General features: G+C 42.3%; 1 protein-coding gene across 4 annotated transcripts in view; it reads left to right on the forward strand.

Moving 5' to 3' along the window:
• COL11A1 (collagen type XI alpha 1 chain) overlaps window positions 1-25,330 on the forward strand; it is a 164,828-nt gene that overhangs the window by 11,345 nt on the left and 128,153 nt on the right. For all 4 annotated transcript variants that reach the window (XM_045816516.1, XM_045816518.1, XM_045816515.1 and 1 more), the window contains exons 2-4: window positions 8,898-9,065; window positions 11,196-11,409; window positions 14,497-14,659. In XM_045816516.1, the coding sequence (XP_045672472.1) occupies window positions 8,898-9,065; window positions 11,196-11,409; window positions 14,497-14,659 (545 nt within the window). The remainder of the gene's footprint in view (window positions 1-8,897; window positions 9,066-11,195; window positions 11,410-14,496; window positions 14,660-25,330) is intronic.

The following is a 25,330-nucleotide window of genomic DNA, read 5'->3' on the forward strand; positions in this document are numbered from 1 at the left end:
CTTGCTTCTCTGACCTCTCGCCTGTGTCATTTCCTCGGCTGCAGGCGTACTTGTCTCCTTGCATTTCCTGCAGCGTCTGGGCCCGCTCCCCACTCAGGTGCTTTGCACTTGCCATTCCTCTTGCTCCTTTCGCTTAGAATGTCTTTCTGTAAGACGAGCAAGGTAGGCGCTTCTAGACGATGCCTTTCTAGACTGCTCAAACATCATGTTCCTATGGAAGCCTTAACTCTCTTTCTTGTTCGATATGGACTCCTGCCCTCTCCTTCCGATACCCATGCACTGATTTACTTTTCTCCTTTATATTTAGCCAAATATTTGTCACTTATAAAAAGTAGTACCCTGCCCTGACTGGTGTGGCTTAGTTGGTTGGGCGTTGTCTTACAAATCGAAAGGTCACCAGCTCGATTCCCGGTCAGGGCACATGCCTGGGTGGCGGGTCTGTCCCATTTGGGGTGTCTGTGAGAGGTAACCAACTGATGTTTCTCTCTCGTGTTAATCTTTCTCTCCCTCTCTCTCTTCTTACCTTCCCCTCTCTCTAAAAATAAATAAATAAAATCTTTATTAACAAAAGTAATGCCCTATTGAAATTTATACAAAATGTGGAATTAGATAATTTTGGAGCACACATAGTGCTTTGAATTATTTGTGCAGCTTCTAGGCCAGATTTATGGTCCAAAAGATTGCCACAGTTTTTCATTTCATTTTGCATATTTAGACGTAGCCAACCCAACATCCCAATTCCACACAGTTAGAGAGTTGCCTTATTCGATGGTCGCCGTGCATATCAACTCGGTTGTTTTCCGAGGTCACACGCAGTCGTGCAGAGATGGTCATGGGAGTTCGTGCTTTGCCTCCCGGTTGCACGGAGCAACGGTGTGTGCTGTCCAGGAGGCAGATGGGAGAGGCGGACCGAGCTGAGGACCTAGAGAGCGGCTACAGATGAGACGCTGTCGAGGAAGTGTATACACGGGCTGACACCAAAGCCAGGGCGTGTATTGTTCCTGATCAACGCGAAACCTAAGGCCCTGTGTCTTACAGATTTCTCCCAGCCACTGGATAGCTCAGAGTTAGAATACATACTCAACAAAAGGGGAGGGGACTGCAATTGATTCCGATGGGAGTCACCCTTTTTCCATTCGTTGTGCTTGAGAATACAGGATGAGGCCAAAGTAGGTTTCCAGTGGCGAGTATGTGAAACACAGAGCTTATTCTTGCATCATTATTTATTAATTATTGTATGATTTTCCACACGAACAATGGTAAACCTACTTTTTTCCCACCCTGTATTTCACTGTGTATTTTCCCCCGACCTTTTTAATTTTGAATTTCACTGTGTAACTATTTTTTTTTTAAATTGGCATTTTCACGGAGTTGCAACGAAGTGCATTTACGTTTGACCATTGGGCTTCTATTTCCTGAAATGCTAGTCCCAATGGGCTTGTTAGGTGCTTGGTTTGACGAGATGAACCATAAAATCCTACAACTCCAGGAGACTGTTTCATACTGTTTTGGCTTACGTCATTCTCGATTTGGTGCTGTTCTTTGTTGGCATATCAAAACCCATTTTTCCAAGAGGCCCATCAAAAACTTGAGCCTGCGATGTATTTTTCTGTAGGAGAATATATTCTCTACACATAGGCTTAAAATGGCAAAACATTTAAATTTGTTCTAGAACTGCTTTGGGGAAAGTAAACTTTAAACACTTGCCATGCCCAAAAGCATTTAATGCAAATTGTACAGCTCTAATCTTATATACTTGCAATTTGCTAATGTTTTCCAGAAGTTTATTTCTTTCATTTTGCACTTTTTTTTTAAATACAGAGGTTAGATTACAGAACACACACAAAAAGTCTGGTATTTTTTTCCACTAAAAAAGTTGTATGGGCATAGGAAATTTATGTATTTTCTATTGACGTTAGTTATCCTTGCAGTCATTTAAAGATGAACTTCCATGCCTTTTAAATATGGGAGAATGCAGGCCAATGTGTTTTATTTTCTAATACTTCATATTGGCCGATAACACAAGATTTGTACGTAGCATGTGTGTCTGAGATAAATGGAAGAAAAGTAGTAGAGGAAAGACACTAAAATATGAGGTTTTAAACCCTTTAAATAAGTGCCTGCCATCAGGGTTACTGTGTTAAAGCTACAGTTATATTCGTGCATATGCAGTGCGAAGAAAAATTATTAAAGGGGAGAAATGCTAATGTGGTCGGTGTATTAATGTCAAGTTCATGCGACAGGGCGGTATTGGAACGGAGAGCATGATGGTACAGATTTGAGACTCATTTGGTGGCTTAAGCGGTTACAGTCCCAGGAACCCTCTTGGGGTCGCGTGTGGGTGGGGTGACATGAGAACATGCTGGGGAGATTGCTGAGCACGGGGCGGTTTTCATGGGTGTCACGGCATGGACCTTTCCAGACGGAATGCGGTTCAGCCCTCTCCTCCCCTGGGAGGAGGGTCCCCAGGGTCCTCTGAGGAAATGAACAGCGGGAATCCAGTGAATGACAGCTCTGGGAAAGCATGGGTGGCACTCCCTAGAACTCATCCAGATATCCCAAAGGGTTGACATTTTGAAGAAGTAATGCTTTTTGATATTATTTTTATTGAATGCTTACTGTGCATGAAAGATTAAAATCCCCTGTCTCATTTATTCTCAAAATGAGGTTGAGTTGAAGAAACTAAGTCTTAGAAGGGTAGGGAGGGTAAGTGCCTTACTCAGTGTCATGGACACAGACAACGGCGTGGTGATGGCCGGAAGGGGTATGGGGGCTGGGCGGAGTTGGGCAGAGGGGGGCGGGAAATGGGGGCACCTGTAATAGTGTCAACAATAAAAAGTAAACAAAACAAAGGAAAACAGGAATGAATGGCTGGGCTCCAGCCCAGTCAGTGTAGTGATTAGTTTTTCTTTTTTAAAAAAGACTTTATTTATTTATTTTTGGACAGAGGGGAAGAGAGGGAGAAAGAAAGGGAGAGAAACATTAATGTGTGGTTGCCTCTCATCCACCCCCTACTGGGCACCTGACTCATGACCCAGGCATGTGCCCTGACTGGGAATCGAACTGGCCACCCTTTGCTTCTCAGGCCAGCGCTCAATCCACTGAGCCACACCAGCCAGGGTTAAGCTATCAAATATTTTTGTTTCAGAACAAGAGAGTTTTATGGACTTCAGAGAGAGTCGATTCTATAAATTTTCACAGTACTGTGTTTCACATGCAATCAATAATTTATACAGGCTGTGTGTGTGTTTGTGTGTGTGTGTGTGTGTACATACGAGTTCTCTTCCAGTTTGGGAAAAACTCAGGTCTAGGTAAACCAGCAGAGGCAAGTGTGAAGACTGCTGTGGGAGAGGTGTGCATCTCTGACCCAGCCTTGAGAGAGAGAGGGATGTTTCTAGGGTGTTTCCCATCAGTCATGCCCGCCCCATCCGCAGGTGAGGAGGACCCCATGCTTCAGAAAGGGGAATGGGATGACAAGGGCCCAGGGGCAGGAGGAGGAGCATGGTGGGTCCTGGGAAGGCTGAGTCCAGAATGGCTGACGCGGGGAGCGAGGAGGTGTTAGCGGGTAATGGAGCCGAAGGACGGACACCCAACAGGCCCCGGGAGGGGAGTGAGTGTGGCCGGGTCGTCACCGCTGTGTGTGCAGGGTACGTGCATACATCTGGAAGTCGGCGGGCTTCTCTGACGGGATTCACGCAGCAGGTTGACAAGAAGCATGGAGTTTGGGAAGCTCGCTCAAGCTGTGGTGTGCAGATTAATAGGAAAATTCATGGAAAACTGTCAAATGGCTATTGTAGTAATGGACTGGCTCTGATGTCCTATTCTCCCATAAAAGAAACAATAAAAGTAGACAATAAAAGCCAGGAAAATATGATTGGAGAAAATAGTCTTCTGATTGGGCACATCTGAAAAGTTCATCATGCTGCATGCGATCTCTACTGGCAACACTGAAACCATTAAAATATTGAGAGCCTTTCAGATTTGCTTTGAATATGGAAATTTCACTTCTTTTAGATATATTGAGTTGAGCTAAACTAAATGAGCACTTCTAATCGTTCACAGTTGCAGTCGAGTTAGTAAAATATGACGAATAGTTTGTCTGTGTGCACGCATGCACATCTGTATAAAACCTTAGAACCATAAGAATTAGTTAAATGCTATGATTATGAGGTCAGACAATAGGTGGATTTCAAAGTGGCTTCATCTATCATTGATTTTATTTGAAAGGAAAAAATGTCTCAAATAACTTTGAGTCTTGGTTAACTGAGCTACGTCTTGGGAACTTGACATGACATTTTAGGGAAAAAAATCTACTTGACATCTTCATTCAATGTCTCCATTTTTTTACTGTTTTGCAAAGAGTGAATAATTATTTCATAGCATGTGCTTCTCCAAGAAACTGCATGAGGAAAATAGAGCCCTTAGTGTGAGCCCTCAAGAAGGAGTGTGTTTTTGTAGCATCACCCTCACAGTAGGAGGGGACCAATGTCACAAGCCCTGGGCTCCTGGAAAGAGACAAGTGGAAAAGACCGAGTGGAGGGAAGGAAAGTGATGGTCCATTGTACGTGTTATTTGCCTGTGTGCAGTCTGGCCGTGGGCCGTCTCCTTTTCTGCTCAGAATGACAGCCTTTGTGTCTGTGTTCCCATCCTGGGGTCTTTACACTGTTCAGAGGTACTTGTCCTAATGGCTTCTGAGCAAGAAGATAAGATAAAACAAACAGATAAGATGCTGTGGTCTCCTTCCGCATCCTGTGTACCTGCAGCCTGAACTGAGTGTAACTGAAAACAAATATAAACATCAGGGATCAATTAACAGCCTCAAGATCACTTTTATATGTGATATTTACGTTTTAAGTCTCCTTTTTGCAGGGTTTTTATTTCTGGGGTAGAGCAAGGAGGGCGGTGGAATGCCAAAAGCCTGGGTCTGATGGGTGCACGGACTTTAGGGGCATCCTCCTTTATATAATTTTTCTTATTGCTGTTCAACTACAGTTGTCTCCATCTCCCCCGGCCCCACGCATCCCCACCTCCCACCCTGGTGCCTACCCCCTTTCGCTTTGTCCATGTGTCCTTTATACATGTGTCTTGATGGCTCACCCCCTATTTCCCCCCATTATCCCTCTCCCCCTGCCCCTGATTACTGTCAGTTTGTTCTTTATGTCAATGTCTCTGGTTATATTTTTTTAAAATTTATTTTTAGAAAGGGAAGGGAGGGAGAAAGAGAGAGAGAGAGAAACATCAATGTGCATTGCTGGGGGTCATGGCCTGCAACCCAGGCATGTGCCCTGACTGGGAATCGAACCTGCGGCACTTTGGTTCACAGCCCACGCTCAGTCTACTGAGCTACGCCAGCCAGGGCTCTGGTCATATTTTGCTTGCTTATTTGTTTTGTCAATCAGGTTCCACTTACAGGTGAGCTCATCCTCGGTTTGCTTGCAGTTCCCAGTTCCTTCCTCTGCACCGTGTGGGCGGGAACGCAGCCCCTGAATGGTCTGCGGGGTTAAGGCCTGAGAACAGCTTAGTGCGATGACTGACGGTGACTGGCACGTACTAGACTCTAGTGGACGTCGCAGTGGTTACAATTGTTTCTCTCTTAGTTTTATCTCAGGAGAAAAGACAATGGTAAGAATGGTCAGGTGTCCTACTGGCCTACAAAGACTGGCCATTAGAAGTAGGACCATTGTAAAAGATGTTCTTAACTGCTATTATTGTTCTCTAAATATGCCAAGGCTGAACTAAAAAGTGTCCTATTTGATAGAGTTAATGATCCCTTCAAAACATTCAATTCCCATAAAGAAACGTTTTTTTTTTCTTTTTAATAATTAGAAACAATGTCTACTCTACTGGGTTGTAGGTTGATGTTCATTCAGAAGCTTGATGACATAAGTGGACGGTCTTTATTGATGAAGGAAGTACAGTAGTTATACGGCAGGAGGCAAATTACCTAAAGCCTTATCCGCACATGTTTGGACGCATCAGAGTCAGTGCCCCCCAAACTTAACCAACGAAGGACGTGGCCAGGTGCACACTGCTCACGGGCATCCACTCACAGATTCTATAAAAGACGGAAAGTTATCGGGAAGAATATTAATTGAAGTTGTGATTTTCAAAGAACAGCACGGTTGCAGACCACGCCTCCTTTGCGTGATAAACTCTGGTGATCACACCTCCCCACTCTCGAACCAGCCCCCCTTTTCATTCTCCTCGGGTCCTCCCGGAAACGGGGTGCTCATGAACCCTGCCGTGCTTAAGATGCGATGGCAATTGTGTTTTTTTTTTTAACGAACAACTGACACTTTTCCAATCTAAAATATTGGTGCTCACTTTCAGCCAGAAGTGATTTCTTTTCCTTCCGGACAAAACGGGGCTTTGTGAATCTTCTCAAATACAGACACTGAGCCCTACGTACTTCCTGGGGTGTAATTAGACGCTTTTTAGTTTGAATCTCAGGATGTGAGGTCAAGCCTCTGTCTCAGACATGCCCAGTGTTGCCTTGGCCAGCACATGGCCTTTTCTGAAATTTTAAATTTTTGAATAAACATAGAAAGCCAATAGAATGAAAGCGTGTTGGGTGACACGGACTCTGAAGTCCGGTTTTGTAACGATGCTTACATCTCATGAGTCATGGTTTTATCCTTCGAGGGAGTTGAATGGTACTGGTTGTGGGTCAGGAAATGTGAAGTCTAAAAACGTCATTTGTCCTTCGATGCCTGGCTCATTTCACGCAGTGTCATGTTCTGAAGGTCCATCCGTGTTGTAGCATGTATCACAACTTCGTCCCTTTTTATGGCCAAGTCCTATTACATTGTACGTATATAGGACATTCTGTTCACATATTGGTCAGTGCTTGGCTTACCTCCACCTCTCGGCTATTGTGAATAATGCAGCAACGAAGAGTGGCGTGCAGGCATCTGTTTAAGTCTCAGCTTTCAATTCTTTGGATATATGCCCAGGAGTGGGATTGCTTGGTTGTAGGTACTTCGGTGTTTAATGTTCTGAGGAACATTTTAATATTGTATGAAATGTCTAAAAGAGGCAAATTCACACAGACAAAAAGTAGACTAGAGATCACCAAGGGTTTAGGAGAGGGGGGGAAGTGGGGAGTTAGTGGGTACGGAGTTTCTCTTTGGGGTGATGAAAAAGTTTTGGAAATATTGGGTTGGCCAAAAAAGTTTTTTTTCCCATATGATGGCTCTAAGTAGCGCTTAGTTGTCTCTAACTTCATTTGAAAAAGTTTTGTTAGATTGTACTGCGACAGCTCTCACATCAGCGTGCGTGATAAAAACATCAAAATTGGTGCATTTTCGCGTAGCCATTTTAATATTGAAGGTGGAAGAAAATACGCAACATTTTTGGCATAGTATGCTTTATTATGTCAAGAAAGGTAAAAACACAACTGAAATGCCAAAAAGATCTGTGCAGTGTGTGGAGAAGGTGCTGTGACCGATCGAACGTGTCCAAAGTGGTTTGTGAGGTTTCTCGCTGGAGATTTCTCGCCGGACGGGGCTCCACGGTCGGATAGACCAGTTGGGGTTACTAGCAACCAAGTCCAGACATTAACTGAGAATAATCAATGTTATGCCATGTGGGAGAGAGCCGACATACTCAAAACGTCCAAATGAATAAAGTTATTGGTGGAAATGAAAAGTGTGTCTTTTATTTTATGGGAAAAACTAAATGGACTTTTTGGCCAGCCCGATAGGTGGTGGTGACGGTCGCCCAGCACTGTGAATATAATTCTGCTCCTAAATCGTACACGTGGAAATGGTTAAAATGGCAGATTTGACGGTGTATCTATTTATGATGTGTAAAAATGAAAAGCATAATATCCCAAAACTGATGAACTGTCTACTTTACATTGCATTGTATGCGAAGTATATTCCAATAAAGCTGTTTACTGCATCAAATTTACCCGAAGGGGAAGTTCAGGGTCCCAAACTTATTTCCTACCGATCACTTCATGGTGGTGGGAGGGGCTGGAATGAATGGGATTTGGGGAATTCATGCTTCCGCCAACAAGTGGACCTGCGGGAGACACTGTAATGCTACTTAAGAGGGGGGAAAAAGATCGTGATTACTCATCTCCAGGGGCTTTCGGTCTAAATACTGCAGCATGATGCAATGTCCATGAGGTTGCTCTGGCAAATCTAGAGGGTGAACGTCAACAAATTACACATCGATACATACATGCATGCATGTACACATAACATAGACATAGACACATACATCCACACAGACTTATGTATATGTAGTACTTTGTAAATAACATCAGAAAGCACTCGACACAAGGGCATTATATTTTATTACTATTCTTTTAACGTCTTTGAACGTCTCTTTGTGCATCCAGGGTGGCTTAGTAACTGCTCATTTGCAATGTGTATGCATAACATCTGTTCTGAGCTTGAATCTTCAAAATCACCTGTATTTAGATTATGAAGAGTTAAATAGTAAATCTATTAGAAGTTAATGGAATAGGTACAGCCAGCATCTGTACCTATGGCAAACATCCATTACTTAGAATAACTAAAGATTTATAAGTTGTAATAGAGATACATCAGAATGTTTGTGCGTTCATAGGTTGTATTCAGTTCTCGATCTATGTATATACACACTCACACGTATATTAAATACATCCCTATATATGTGTGTGTATATATGCTTTGTTATTCCATAATTTGACTCCTGACTGGAGATACTTTGCCTTTGAAAACGTTTTGGTTGACATTGCACCTGCTGCCCCACGTGGGCTCCCCGCCCACGTGTCAGGGAAGCATTTCAAGTGATAAACAGATTTGCAAAGTGGAACAACAAACAATTGCCTCTGTTAAAAATACTCGTTTTTATATTAGAGATTATTTGTTCGATTATGTTTTTCTTCTTTTTAACTTATTTTTCAGCTGCTCCAGTTGATGTACTAAAAGCTCTAGATTTTCACAATTCTCCGGAGGGAATATCGAAAACAACGGGCTTTTGCACAAACAGAAAGAATTCGAAAGGGTCAGATACTGCTTACAGAGTTTCAAAGCAAGCACAGCTCAGTGCCCCCACAAAACAGTTATTTTCAGGTACGTTCCCTTCATTCACCACGGCGGCTGCTACTGTGTTAACTACTTTTTTCTATTTTTTATCATGCTATATAATGAGCAATTATGGTGGGGAATATATGTGTGTGTGTGTGTGCGTGTGTGTGTGTATAAAATAGACAACAAATAGATTGTGGTCTCTAATAAATATAAATAACGATTTAATAATTGTCCATTTGAATTGAGCACAATCACGAAAGATATGCTTACTTGAAAATTTCATGATTGGTTATTTTATTTCAAGATGATGAAACTTGAAGACCACATTATGTCTAACTCCTTTTTGCATGCAATCATGCAGAATTTATTCATCAGGGAGAGCGCGGCAGCTTCACCCTTAATGACCACCCTGGTCGACTTCCTGAATTTGTGGATTTAGACACACTTAACGAGTGTCTCTCTGAAATCATTGTATGTTTCTGTTGGGAGAAATATGTCTTTAGCAGATGTTATGAAAAAGATTATCCTGTATTATTTTTGGATGCTATTCCTATCTCAAGTATCATCAAAGTCATATCTCATAGTACTAGTGAGATATGAGTAGAGATTTTATTCTTCACATGGGAAATTTTCATAATGGTATTGGAAAATACGTGGTGGATATTTTTACATTCCATGAAAGCATTAATTGGCCTAATAAACTGATTACCTAGAAATCCTAATAATGTCGGCAAAGGGGTTGAGGGGTGAAATGGCAATTTGTGAACTTCACATTTTTTAAGCAGGTAACTTGTGGCAAGTACTTGCCCGCTACTGGGTATGCGGTGATGGCTTTCTCTGATAACTTGACTGAGTTGAATGTTTCCATCCTTATATAACAGAAGCAGACTCTGAGTTTCACTGAAGCTCTCTCACTTATCCAGATTCCATGGGGTTAATATTTAGTCCAGGGCTTGCCTGTTCTTAGGGCCAGTATTGTTTTTATTATCAAGTGGGTTTTTTTGTTTGTTTGTTTGTTTGGGTGCTTTGGGACCATCTCAGAAACAATTAATTATATTATCCCTGCATATTATATTTTACTGTCTGCACCTGAAGGAAACTAAGCTCTCCATTTGCACATAAAATTGTTTCCTAATGATAGAATAATTAGAAATCAAGGGAGTAAAAATTACAAAACAAGGCAGCATGTTTTTTATGGAAGGACATTTTAAAGTACACATATTTTTGAAAACACATTTATTTTGATAAGTTATTGATTTTTTCCACACTATTTCTAGTTTTGAAATCATTTTAGGAGACAAAAGTAATAAACTGCAACTATAAAGAATTTCAATGCACCATTTTTGTGACTTTGAGTATGAAAACAATTAAAATAGTTCTTAAATCCGTAAAATATTTTAAAAATCAAATTAAGAAGTTTTGGGGGTTGGGGGCGGGAGACAGTCTGCCTTCTTGAATTCATGATCGAATTGATCAAGTCTCTAATCGTTCTGATTTATGATGACATAAGCTTTCTTAATTAATGAAACTGTATTACCTGATAGGAAAAACTGATCAGGAACGCTGTAGCTTTCAAAGGCATGACTGAAATAATTTATTTTTCTATTGTGTTTTTACACTGCCTCCTTGGAGAGATGATGGGTGGCCTCAGATTAGACAGAGGCAGGAAATTCACTCTTGAACCAAAAGTGGAACTCAAGTGCTTTTTTTTTAAGAGAGAGAGAGAAAAACATCAATGTGCAGTTGTTGGGGGCCATGGCCTGCAACCCAGGCATGTGCCCTGACTGGGAATCGAACCTGCGACACTTTGGTTCACAGCCCGCACTCAATTCGCTGAGCTACGCCAGCCAGGGCAAGACTCAAGTGTTTTTAAAGTGCCCACTGACTGTTTGATGTTGCCCGTGACATCACGGTCTTTTTCCTACCTTTTAATTTAATTTTATATCACTATCGTGCTTTAAATGAGCAGCTTTAAACTTGGAATATAGCTTGAGGAATTATTGCAGGAATAGCTTAACAGAGAGTCCTCTCCGTTTCGTTTTCAAACCTGTATTGTTACTACTATTTGATCTTAGGTGACTTAGGAAGGCCACCCAGAAGGTTCCAAACCTACTAGGGTGAACTACCAGTGATTCGGAAATTTGCATTCTGACTCTGGGCTTCTCTTCTCAGGAGGAACTTTTCCAGAAGATTTTTCAATATTATTTACAGTAAAACCCAAAAAGGGAATCCAGTCTTTCCTTTTATCTATATATAACGAACATGGCATTCAGCAAGTCGGCGTCGAGGTCGGGAGGTCGCCCGTCTTCCTGTTTGAGGACCACACTGGGAAGCCCGCCCCAGAAGACTACCCCCTGTTCAGGGCCGTGAACCTTGCCGATGGGAAGTGAGTAGCAGAATCACCCCGTGTGTTTCGGCGGAAAGCCATTCCCGCATTTGATTAGTGCAACAAGAGTTGAAAAAGTATGATACGGTTTTTCTACAAACAACACAATATCTAACTGTACAGAGTTTGCAGTCCGGGCAGACAGACAAGGAGCAATCAAAAGCGACTAGTGAAGTGCGCCCCCCCTGGTGACACGTGAGACAGAAACGGGCCAGGGACGAGGTTGGGGAATGGTGGCGAGGGGTGCCCTTTTAATGCACTGCGAAGGTGGCATGTGAAGGAGGTCGGGGCCCTGTCGTGCTGATAATCGGAAGCCTACTGCTCCAGGAGGAGAGGAAGCAGACCCCGGGTGGCTGATGGGTCTAGGCAAGGCCAAGGGAGCCAGCCTGCCAGGAGCAGAGAGGGTGATGGGAACGGAGAAGCCGCGGGAGGCCGGATGGGACACCACGTTGCAGGCGGTTGTTAGCACTTCGGGTTGTATTCGCAGTGACACGGGAAGTCACTGTGGGCATTCCGCGTAGAGGAATGGTCCGCTTCCCTTTCACCAATCAGATGAATATTGATGCGCATCTGTGCTTCGGAAGCCTTATATCATGCTTGATATGTGCTACATGTTTGAACACTCTATACACAGTTAAATCATTTAATTTTTCACAACTCTTAAGAGCAAAGTAATGTTAATAGCCCACTGTACAGATAAGGCAACTGAGGCACAGGGAGTTTAGGTAACTTGCCTGAGATCATATATTTGGAAAGTGGCAGAGACAGGTCGTATTTTTAGAAAGTGGTCTGAGTCTCCAGTAACCACTACATTCTCCTGAAGATCGTGCTGACTTGTGAATTCTGTGCTCTGAACATTGCCTCCCACTTAGGGAGCAGCTGAACTCACATCAACGCTTATTAGATTTTCTGGGCATTTGATTGCTGAATCTAGGCTTATCAAAATCGGTTTATCTGTGATACGACATTTGGTTATAGGTTTGAGAAGGAAATAGCAGTGCAGATGGGGAGAAAAATCTACACTCAGCATATCTTCCTCAGAGCCTTGGAGGAAATGATGTCTCGATGCCAGAAAATACTGAGCTTTCATGAGCCATTTACATTATTCCCCTTAACATTTAATATGGAAAATGGTGATAGGTCAATGAATGAAACTAAATCAGGGTCAGGAATGTAGGACATGCCTTTTAGGTAGGGCGGATCTCTTTGATATGGCTACACTGAGCAGATACAAGTTGGAGGGAAGGAGTGAGCTACATAGGGCTATGGAGGAAGGGCGTTCCTGTAAGAGCGGAGACCCACAGGGCACAAGGAGGAGGCAGCGGTGCGGCTGGAGTGCAGGGATCAGAGGACAAAAATTTGGACATGAGGTCAGAGAGGGCCAGAGGACAACCCTTGGGAGGCAGAGTGGGGACTTCAGCTGTCACTGGGACTATTCGATGGTTTTTAGCAGGGCAGAGACTTGATTTGACGATTTTAAGTGGCCGCTCCGTTTCCCTGAGAGTGGAAGCAGAGGCGAGGTAGGGGCCTAGGAGGGAGAGATGGCAGCTTGCACAAAGGTGACAGACGCTGGATTCTGTGTGTGCTCCGAATGTAAGAGCTGACCTGGTTTTCTGAGGATCGGAAGGTGCAGTAGGAGAAGAGAAGAACTCCAAAACTAAGTGTTCACTTAGTGTTATGAACATTACATAGGACACCATAGTTTGACACATCATTATTAACAGATCTGAAGTTAATTCACCCAAAAATAGCAAATTGAGAGCCCTAATCAGCGTTTAGCAATTTAATTCATTTTTATTTTCTGTTCATGAAAAGCAAGTACCTACGACAGTGAGCATGGCTTCAGTTAGGGCGTGGGCCTCTTAGCAGAACTCCGTGTAAACGTTACCATCAGAGGATTAGGTTCCGAACGTAAATCTGGGCCCAGTCCCACTGACGCAGACGCCTGTGCCAGCTGAGCGCGCCGCGGAAAGAGCGAGATGGTGTGTGTATGGAAATGCACTTGGCCCTCATCAGTCACCATGCCAAGTCACATGAAGCACATTTTAGGAGGGCTCCTGCCGCCTTCTAGGTACTTTACTTTATGGATCGAGTCCTAGACATCTCTGGAATATTAATCTAGCACTTTTCATTTGGAAAAAAAAATTAAAACGTAAACCAGAGTGGCTTGCAGAATCCAGCGAGCTTCACTTGGTGGTTACGTTAGCAGCAGGTGCCGTGAAAAAAGCCACCCTGTTACGGTATGACAAGGGCACGCGTATTTCCGAAGGGCTGGCCAGACCGTGCCCTCGCGGCTGTCGGTGCGGCCCTGCGGCAGCTGGAGCGGGAGCCTCGCAGTGGGTCGAGACGCTGCCTGCTCACATGCGTGGACTGTGCTTGCTTTCAGCATCCCCACTTCCTGCCAGCCCTGGAAAGAAGGAGAGAGATTGTGTCTCCGTCTTGGCTCGTGCCCACAGTAGTGATCTATAACCGTCTTGAAATTAAAATGGAAAAATAAAACGAGAGCACTTGAAATACACGTGAATAAAGACAGAGGAGCACATTGTGTGTTTGCAATGAGGACGTTCCGTGGCTCCAGATGGAACAGCCATTCAATTAGTAGATGCCCCTTTTTACGGTCTCTCTCCAGGGATCTTTTAGAGCAGAAGGCTTTTTTTTTCCTCTCTTTTTCTTTTTTCTTTCTTTTTCCTAAGTGGCATTCCACTTTGGAAGAAAGCATCTACGCACATGGACACAATTACTCAGCCCCTATCCCAGCCCTGATCTCTATCACATACCCTCGTTCGGACGTGAGGAGGTTGAGCTTTTGTGGTGACAGCACAAAGGAGAGCAGAGGATGGCACTTCCTTATCAGCAAGAGCAGCCAGTGCTGCTGTGAGTCCTACCCGTGTGTGTCCTCCGGCGCCTAGGGCTGCTCTGGGGAAACAGCGAGCAGTCGCCTGCCAGCCGACGGATGCCTAAACGAGCCTGCACTTTGTACGGTTGCAGCTGGCTCTCACAGTTTCACATGCATTGTATTTTTAACGTGGGTAATGGTTCGGCAGCCCTCTCTTTGAGGCTTACAGGGGAATCACTTGGCTTTTTCAGGTGGCATCGGGTAGCCATCAGCGTGGAGAAGAAAACGGTGACCATGATTGTGGATTGTAAGAAGAAAACCACGAAACCACTGGACAGAAGCGAGAGATCGATCGTTGACACCAATGGAATCACGGTGTTTGGAACAAGGATTTTGGATGAAGAAGTGTTTGAGGTAAAAATAAATCGAACTCTATTTCCAGGGGAATGCTGTCGAGTCTGACGCACTAAGTTGGTAGCAGTAACAATGGGTAAGTGCTGAGAGCAGAGTGGAGAACTGTGCGGGGTGACCTACTTTCTCCCCCTGTGGGTGTAGCGGTGATGTTTTCTATTGTCCAGCGGGAGAATGGGCAGACAATGGCAACCTCAGGCCCTGGGAAACGTGGGCAGAGATTGGTTGATTTGGACACAGGCGCACTGTTCTCCTGGGAAGGGCGAGTGACTTTACTCTTAGTCCTTGGTATTATTTTCTTTAGAGAAAAGAACATTTTCTTCACTTCCTTCTCTGGGAGATGGATTTAGAAAAATGTACAAGTCAGGTACTCTGCCTTCCTCTGTTCTTTGTCCGTGTTTCCACGGTGCATGAGAGATGGCAGAGAGAAACTCCACCTGCTTGAAATCACTTCTTAAAACAATGCGGGGGCCATGGGGGAAAGCTCTCTTCCAATCACAATTGCCCAATGATGATAACCACATTCTTCCTTTGAATCCTTCAGTCACTGGACCTGTGGACTTGTGCTTTAATTTCCATTTAGTGTGTAAATTGTCTGTAGAACAAACAGACCTGGTGCCTGACCTCGTAAAGGGATGCACTTCAGAGACACTGCTCTGATGATTGTTTTTGTGCAATTTCTAAGTAATTCAGTCTTCAAAATGTGACAGAGTAAAGCTGTGTAAGATACTACAGGTTAATACACAAGTTTTACATAGAATACATTGCTTTTTTGATGCATGAATGTATATGACACATGTATGTACACATACATATATATCTACAGATACACACAGACAGTATACATTTTCATAACAAGAACAGTGTAAATGTTGTCATTATCAAAATCATGTATCCAAAGAGTCATTTTACATAAAATTCAAGTCTTATTTCCAAAATTGCATTACTGTATGGATATAGAAAATCTCAGAATATTTTGTCTTTCCCACTTGAAAAAATAATACGAAGAAAATAATTAAACATACATATTTTAAAATCATAATATAATGTTCTAACTCCTTTTGTGAAATTAGTTCAGCTTCTTTGAATATGGTATCAATATATCTTATCTTTAAAAATGTATTCAACTAGTTTCCAGTTCATTTTGGATTCCATTATGGCACCTATCTAGGTTTCTGAATCTTTGCAACGGAATGTGGAGAAAGTAGACTGAAAGTGACAAGGGGTGGCAATGGCACCATGCATGCATTTACTGTTAGATCGAGAGTTGCAAGGAATAAGATGAGATAAAAAACACCAGTGATTTGTTAGCCTGAAAACTGGAAATGTCATTTCTTTGGAAACAGTGTCATTTCGATTTAGATGCAAATTTTAGCGTATATAACTTTGTCTACATACTACCCTGCACTTATAGAATGGTACTGTTATGGCAAAAATGCTAAAATGACCCTATTTGAATTGCAATCTGAAGACTTTTAGGAATACAACAAAAAACAGATAAGAGCTAAAGTGAAAACATCTTAAAAAGTATGACAAATTAGTGTATTTGGAAATGGTCCAATGACTATATAGACCCCTAGGTCAGATTATATAATGTCAGTATAGCAGAAAGTATGTAAGCATTGATTCTGGAATGAGAAGAATCTGATTTTGACTCTCAGCATCTAGCTTAATCACGTTTCTCAGGGTCATTACTTATGTATGTTTTAATTTCTCATTCTTCAAATCAGAATAGTAATGTAATCTTCCTCATACATATTTATTTTTTAAAAAGTTTATATATGGAAGGTGCTAAAAATACTGGTATTAGATATACATGGATGCATATTATATGTTAACTTAATCATGCATTGGTGTGTACGTTCTTTAGTCATTATTATAACAAGATGTGCGGTCAACCCTAATCAATAGCCTTAGTTTCTTCTAGCTTGATAATACACTTCAAAGACGTGAAGTAAAGCTAAAGTAGAAGAACTGCATTGCCTGTATTCATTGCCAATAAAATTACTTTTGGAGTATTTTAAACCGGAAATTTCTTTACTAAATAAGAAGTTGTAGCCATTATAACTTCAATTTTTTGGAGTATTGCTATTTCATTCATTTTTTAATAAATCAAAACAGGTTATTACAGGTATTTTATATTTTCAGCAATGATCTACCTTTTCAAAGACTCTTTCTTTCTTTTGAAGAAATTAGGGAAATACCCAAAAGTTTCCTTCTGCAATATTTGAACTTGTGTCTTTTTTTACGTTAATCAAAGGCAATCACTAATTTGCTTTTATCACTGTAGCTTACTTAACTTTCCTAGAATTTTTATGCATTTGATATTTATATAGATTTTAGATTTGTCTTCTTTTCTAGTATATGCATGTGATGCATATATGAAACTTTCTTTAGGATAACAGCTTTTGCTGTATCCTATGTATTTTGATAAGTTGTATTTTAATTTTCACTTCAAAACTATTTTAAAATTTTCGGTGAGATATCACCTTTGACTCACGTGTTGTTGAGAGGTGCGCTGTTTCTTCCCCAAGTTTGCTGGACTTTCCAGGCATCCTCCTGTCACTGATCTCTCGTTCAGTTTCACTGTCATCTAAGAGCAGGTATTGTATGGTTCTGTTATTTAAAAAAAATTTTAAGGTCTATCTTGTCCCTGTGAGCTGGATAAGAATGTGTAATTTGCTGTTGTTGGGTGAAGTGATCTACAAAATTCAGTTTTATCCAATTGATTGAGAGTGCTGTTGAGTTCAAGTGTGGCCTTACCAATTTTTTATGTTTGGCTTTGTCCATTTCTGAGAGAAGGGTGGTAAAGTCTTCAACTACAATATTGGATAACCAATATTGGTTAACCAATTTCTTCTTGGCTCATTTAGTTTGTTTTGTTGTTCTTCTGTTAGGCACATATATACTAATAGTTGCTATTTCTTCTTGGACATTTTCCTCCTTTATCATTATGTAGTATCTTTGCTTATTATGGGTAACTTTCTGTGCTCTGAAATCTACCATGTCTAAAATTAACATCGCTAATCTTGCTTTCCTTGCTTAGTGATAGCTTGGTGTGTTTTTCTGCATCCCTTTACTTGAATATACATTCAAGTGTCTTTGAATATACATTCAAGTATCTTTGTATTTAAAGTAGGTTTCTTGTAGACAACATATCCTTGGGCCTTGTGTTTTGATCCATTCTGACAAGATATGTGCAGTTATTTCTAAAAGGGGACCTTCCTGCTTTCCTGCAGAAATAGCCCAGTTTATCTACATGACAGTATCTTATAGTAGTAGTTTTAGTAAACATAATATTTTTCTTCATGTAATTAATTTAGAAGTTGTCAGATTTTATTTAGACTCAGTGTTAATAATTATTCACGGAGTTGCATCAGCAAATAGGAGTTGTCTCTTTTGACTTTGCTGTTTTAGGAGATATTTAAGCTTTCGTACCGATCGCATGGATGACTAGATCAAACTACAACATTGGTTTGATGTGCTCTCTGAGCGTTATCCGTAGCCACGACTGGAAGGAGCACCTGCTTTCGTCTGTTCCATGTGCGACCACATTGTGCTGAGGGACAGCACACAAAAGTGTGCCACGTTATTTATGGCCACGTGTCGTTGATCCGTAGGGCATTTCCTCCTTCCTCCTTTCCAGACATTCCTGAACTTGGTTGTACAAAGCTGTGCGGCGTCCTGTACCAGCCGTGCACAAGAAAGCGTCACGCAGTTTATTTTGTCCCTTTTATACATTTTATCTCTGTGTAGATTACACAGGTGCAATTAATACCTGTCTTCCTTACTTTTAGTCTATAACCATTTTTTAGGCATCTGCATGTTGTTTTGTAATTATCTATTAATGTGTAGTTGTCTCATCAGACTCCAGATTCCTCGAGAGCAGGCGTTATGCCCTGAGACTGTGGATGTCCCAGTAGCGGGGTCCAGAATGCACCCTGGCAGGGTGGTGTGTGGAGCCAGTGATGAGCAGCGAGTGCATGAACGAGGCTCTACAGGGGAACGGTTCAAGCTTGGTCAGAACGGCCTGGGCGGGGAGGGGGAGGGGGAGGGAGGGCTCTAGGTTAGCGTCAGCCACTGAAGTCGGGTGTTTATTAAGTAGTGGATCACTCCCTGTTGGAGTGAATAAATACTATATGCTAAACATTGCACTTAAATAGCTGATATAGGAAAATAGTTATAATAAGATATGATTTTGTCATAATAAATATATGGACATGTCCAATGGGGGAATAAGAACTGTATCTGAGAGGCTGAAGCATGAAAGGGCATTTAACTCTGGCTGGGTTGCTCAGTTGGTTGGAGCATCGTCCTGGACACCGAAAGGTTGTGGGTTCGATCCCCGGTCGGGGCATGTATCAGAGGGAACCACTTAGTGTTGCCCTCTCACATGACTGTTTCTCTCCCTCTCTCTTTCCCTTCCTCTCTGTCTAAAATTAATAAACATATCCTTGGGTGAAGGTTAAAAAGAAAAAAGAATATTGAAAGGCGAGGACATGAGCAAAAGATGACTGTTAGCAATGGAAACAGCAGACCTGGGAAACACGATTCCCTCTGGGCGTGGTAGGGCCTGTCTGTGTACCACCCTTTGCAGCATGCTGAGGAGGCTGAAGTCTACACCATTGCCCCTGAGAAATTTTGTTAAGTAGAGGAGATGAGAATTCGGATCTTTAAAAGATTCTTTTTGTGGCAATGGAGTTCGTCTAGCAGGGTGAGAATCTGATGGAAAAGAAAAACAAGCCCTGGTGTGTTGAAATATTAGTTCAGACAGAAGGACTTGGAGACAAGCCCGAGCACTGGGGGTGGGGGAAGGGTCTGGCCTCGGGGCGCCAGCACTGGGGAGGGCGGACAGGTCCTGGGGGACGAGCGGGTATGTGGGTTCTGGGGGAGGGAAGCTCACTACCTCGGACTTCCAGCTGGGCACGTAGGTAGTAAAATAGGTGATGTTTCCTTCTTCCAACCATGAGCTATTTGGAATTTCAGCGGGACTTAAAAGGCTTTCATTCTCCTTTTAAAAAAATAAATTTTTAATTTACTTTTAACAAAGCTTTCAATGTGCTAAAATACCATACAATTATCTTGGACAAAATAATCCTGTTTTGACATCTTTCTGAGTTCTACAGTAAACACACAGTGAGTGTGAAATGAATATCAGCTCAAAAAAAGTGTAAGAATGGGAGAGATTATTTGCAGTCTTGTTTAAGTAAGTTTTTAAGGAACTAGATGTTTTTGAGGCATGACCTCGTTGATTTCTGTTTACACTGTGGTTGGTTAAAGTTCTTAGAGGAGTAGCAGGTGTGTAGTAAGTGAAGTGTACGTACTTATCTGTTAATACAGCTGTGTTATCTGTTCCTTGGATCCATTGCAGGAGCCCTTTAATGCTGTCCTGGCTTCTGTCCTTTGCGTCCGTCTGCTCTCTCAGCTGCAGGCCTCGAATAGCCAGTGTGTTCCTGTCCAATACACTTAGCTGAAGGAATGACTGAGTGAAAGATGGATGTCACGTCTTGACATATAATCTTCTGGTGGCATTTCGTGTCACTAGAGGACAAGTTGAAGTCGTCTCATTATTGTGAAGGCTCCTACGTGATCTCTCCACGCCCCCTGCGCTTTACTCTGACCTCAGCCATGCTCCTCGCCCCCTTGCCCACTGCGGTCCACAAGGCGCCCCTTCTTTGAGCACAGCAAACATCTCTGACCTTGGACCTGGGCTCCCACCAGTTCTTCTGGAAGGTTCTCCCCCAGATGCCTGCACTTCTTTCTTCCCCAGTTCTTCAGTTGCCTCTGTCTCCAGATCTTTTTCGTGATCACACTTGGTAATAGAGCATCCTGCCTTCCAGCCCATCTCCCTTATCATACTCTTCACAGTGCTTAACACTCTCTAACAGACCACAGACCACATTTTGCTTATTCCTCCTTCCCTCTCTGGAATCTAAGCTCCAAGAGGTCAGGGGCCTTTGTGCTGTATCCACAGGGTCTGGAATAGTGCCTGAGTTTTTTATTCTCTAAATGAATGAATAAGCCTACTTTTGAGCAGTTGCTAATTTAAGGGGTGTAGAACATCTGTGCTCTACACAAGAACACAGGAAGCAAGGTCTGCTACATTCTCCCTAAACGGTGGATTTAATGAACTTGCCACTTGGGTGGAATAGAGCCACGTTGGTAATTATTTTCCAGTAAATAACCCTTCACTGGAAGCCCAAGACAAATGTGCACATCTTGCGGTAGCATTTTATTCAACTTCAGGCATTCTCTAGAATACTAGTTGGTCAGTACTTGTTAAATTAGCAACATAAGAACCCCACACATTTTCTTAAAGCTGACTTCACAAGCTGGTTTGGGGACACGGTGAAATACGCACGTAAGGGCCGTGTGGGTAGCAGCTCTGTCCCTAGTCACGCGATGTTCCCTGTTCAGTGCCGTCTCTGGGGCACGTTTCAGCTGAGCTAGAACTCCCAGCATTTTGGCAGCTTTCCTTTTCCGCCCAAAGTTGTCGAGAGGAACCGTGAGCTGTGTGGAATGCTGGGAAGAAAACCGCGACGAGAGCTGACGCCCTTGCGAACTGAGGAGTCTGGGGAGACGGGACGCACAGGTTCCCAGCTCAATGTGCTGACAACGGCAGATGCTCCTTGAGAATTGTACCCCCTCTTTAAGGTTTAACGTCAGTCTTGATCCCGAATCTACAAACAAAAACTTCTACCAAGACCGCCACCCTGTTAACAAAGCTCTGATATCAAATGCGAACCTTACAGAACAAAAGCTCTAGAATTTTTCTCCAGCAAGGGCTTGTACCGCGGCACGTGGCGGAAACTGCTCAGTGAAACGTCCTTCTCTTTCTCTCCTGTTACATTTTTTTCTGATGGGCTTTCCTTACAGAGTAATGACTTCAGGCTTCTGAACCTCAACTTGTTTCTGGAATTTCTTTGGAGAACAATCGCCAAAGGATTCTCCAGCAGCATGTCTTAAATTTCATAGTGTCCCTATACACATTTTCTAGAAATTTTCCGTTCAAAGGTGTATTCTTTAATTGCTCTCAAATACTCTAATCTTATACGTAATACTTGTGTACACTTTATACTTGCAAAACTGCTTGAGTATGTATTAACTTTTAAAGCATCTCTGGGAAATATAAGACAAATAGTCGTTTTCTTAACTTCAGGTGTTGAAAAAGAGGCTTGTCATGTTGCGTGAACTCCGTGCGAACTCGTGTGACCCGAGTGCTGAACAGACGTTTATCTGTGCCCACGAGATAAACGGGCCTGTTCTGGAAAGGTGGGAGACTAGAGAGCCAATCAGGCAGGGCCCTGCTCTCATGAGGTTTGTATTTGCGTGGATTTCATTGAACAGCGTAGCTTGGCTGATTAAGCAGAGGCCCCCGACCATGAACTGTGCCTTTTGTCTTCTGGTGGTGACAGCGCACCTTCCTGGCAAGTGACATACACTGGTTATTTGGATCCTTAAACTTAGTGTTTGCGTGGATGGAAGATACGGCTGGTGGTGGAACAGCATCGTTTCCTTCAGCAACTTGGATGCGTGCGGGAGGAACTTCGCTCTCGTTTACGGTAGCCAGTCTGTGGTAACACTGATTTTGTTGGACATCCTTTCTCTTGAACTTGCAGAGCCTGTCGAGTTGTTAAGGGAGGGCTTACCTCTATGGGGTCTTCCTCTGACTTCTCTCGCGCCCTGTGAGATCACTCTGGTTTCCCAGCAGGAAACAGAATTGACTGAGATGATGTCAGAAGGCTGACAGGAGGTATGGGCATTGCTTTCCCAGGGGATTGGGGACCAGAGGCGGAATAGTGGTCTCGGGGTTCGCTGCAGCTGGAGCCCGCAGAGCTCACCCCTTAGCTGGGGTGCTCAGTGTGCCAACCGCAGTGACAACCGGGCAAGTGTGGGGACCACCTGCTTGTCGGAGGTTGTACGGCACACAGCGCCTCCTCAGACTAGGAGTGCTGTGTAACTGGTTTGCTGTTCGTGCAGCGAAAATACAGTTCTTTCCCAACGCGCCCCTCTCACTGGGGAATCCTGGCTGTCAACTTGGAGAGCGTCGCCGCTCGGTAGACAGACGTGCGGATGAGCTGTGCTGTGCAGTGAGAAAAGGCGTTTTCTCATGGACATTAACAAATAATTTGTTTTCAAAATTAAAACGTAGAAAAAGATATATCAATCACTCTTTGTGCATACTTTTAAAAATCCTCTTAGGTGTAAATATTTCACAAAATGCCCAATTTTGATTGACTCGATCTTCAGTTTCCTAAGGGACACAGTCGTTTGGTTGTTATGTAGCGGGGGAGGGCCACGAGTAGGGGTCAGGAAGTCTACTAAGAAGCCTGCTGTTTCGGGGACGGCATCACTGCCCGTAGGACTAGAATGGTGAAGGTGGAGAAAGGCTCCTACCAATGATTTCTTCCCATCCACTGATAGATATTTGCTCTGGCCTTAAAAATAAGCAATAAAAAAGGTGAAACAATATGTAAAACAAGTTATCCCCAAATGTCTAGTTTATTTGCTTGGGCTGGAGGGGGAAATGGGCCAGTTCAACTCTTTAAAGTCTTTATGAAATTGCAAAAAGAGTGTATCCGTTTTTCATATTCAAAAGATGGTCATTTAAAATTACTTTAAAAAGAAATCCAAAATATTCTGCCAACCCTTGCCGGTGTGGCCCAGTTGGTCGGAGCATCGTCCTGTAGGCCAGAAGGTCGGAGGTTCATTCCTGGTCAGGGCACACGGAAGAATCAACCAGCGAATGCGTAAATAAGTGGAAGAACAAACCAATGTCTCTCTCTCTCTCTCTCTGTCTCTCTGTCTCTCTCTCTCCCCCCTCACCTTTCTCTCTCTAAAATCAATAAACACGTTAAGAAACTGAAAAAAAATTTTCTGCCGAGTCAAAGACCATGAAATATAAAATAATTGCCAAAGTCTGCTATTAATTTTGTGTGACAGGTTGTGAAATTCATACCTACACGTAAAGGTCATATTTGACCTTTATGCTGATATTAGGTACATGAATTTTTCCTTCTAGTCTGTGTTAAAATATAAGTTAAAAATATTAAATGATACCTATTGTTTCCTTTCATACAAATAATATTTTTCTTAAGTCAAGTTTTAAAAATAAGGTCTCAAACAACTTCCAGTTTGTTTTTAAATCCTTCTTTAGACTTCATTTTTATTTTCTCTGTTTAGATTTTAAAATGTTATCTTCCATTATATTACTTTGGACAATGGATATTTATAAAAAGTATCAGATGAATTTATTTGGGGGATCAAACTGTGGTGATACATATTTTAAATGTTCATTATTAATGAAATTTTGAAAAATAATTCTTTTGTTATCTAAGAGTCATCTCATTATTTTTTCAGATTTGTAATTGAAAGCTTTACTTGTGTTGCTTTAAACCAAGAAAGAACTAAATGTATTTCACTCTTGATTTACATTAGTATGAACAGATAAAATGAAATAACAAATAAAAATATCGTTCCCATATACACATATGTATTTTGATATGATAATACATTTTCTGTTCTTTTTTATCATTGACATGAAGAAGACTTAGAATATAATTTGATTAATATGGAGTTATGATACAACCAGGAATTATTTTAATTTTTCACTAGCTTAATGAAAATGCATTTTTAAAATAGTCAAGTAAATCAATATTTAAATTCAGATGAGCTATAGCAGCATTTAATTTGAAAAAGTTTACTTAAAAACTCATTCCCTGCAAATTCTTTATTTACACTTCAAGTCAAGTCCTTTCCCACGTTTTTACTTGCTCTTCCCTCCTGTGGGCCAAGGGATATTTGTAAATGGCGGTACTGTCAGGGGGATTAGAACAATGATTATCTTGAGTTCCAGCTATTTGCCAGATTAAGTCAGCCAGTATTCCCACAGCATTTACTTAATAACTGTTCCTGGTCACAGTCAGCTATGACCCTTGTCATAAATAAGCAAACATGGTTCTTTTTATGTGTTCTTCCTATTCTGTTGTAAAAACAACGCACAAAATAAAAATAAAAACAAGGGAATATTAGCAGTCTGTATTAGTTACTGTATTATGGCAATAACAAAACACCACAGACTGAATGTCTCAAAGCAACAGAAACTTATTTTTTTACAGTTCTGGGAGCCAAGACATCTGAGACCAAAGCCTTTCTCCTTGGCTTGGAGGCAGCTGTCTTCTCCCCGGGTCCTCCCATGGTCTTCCACTGGTTGTACGTGGGTCTTAATCTCCTGCTCTTATTGGATTAGAGGTCGCCCTGAAGACTTCACGTAACCTTAAATATCTCTTTATAGTCCAGTATCCAAATACAGTCACGCTCTGAGCCTAGATCTCAAACTCGTGAATTGGGGGCGGGAGCTGGTGGAACACAGTAAAACCCAGAACATTACGTCTGGGCGAGTTCGTCGTGTCCGTGAAGACGAATGAAAGTGTGTGGCGAAATCAGTTTGGAAGTCAGATCGGCCGCCAGGTTGGACAAGACTTTTCTGCTGGTTCTTCCTGACACTCGTCATTTGGTTTGGCTTTTGTGCTGCAACCTAACAGGCTTCAGACAAGGGTGGGGGGGCGGGTGGCATGACTCAACAGGAAATGAAGCCAGCTCTCTTGAAAGAAAAACTGAATTTATCCCAGAAACAGTCATTAATGATCATTTCTCTTCATAGACCTAAGAGGT

This window comes from Phyllostomus hastatus, unplaced genomic scaffold (assembly GCF_019186645.2).
Source record: "Phyllostomus hastatus isolate PE091 unplaced genomic scaffold, TTU_PhHast_1.1 phas_scaffold_216, whole genome shotgun sequence".
NCBI classification, from domain to species: domain Eukaryota; kingdom Metazoa; phylum Chordata; class Mammalia; order Chiroptera; family Phyllostomidae; genus Phyllostomus; species Phyllostomus hastatus.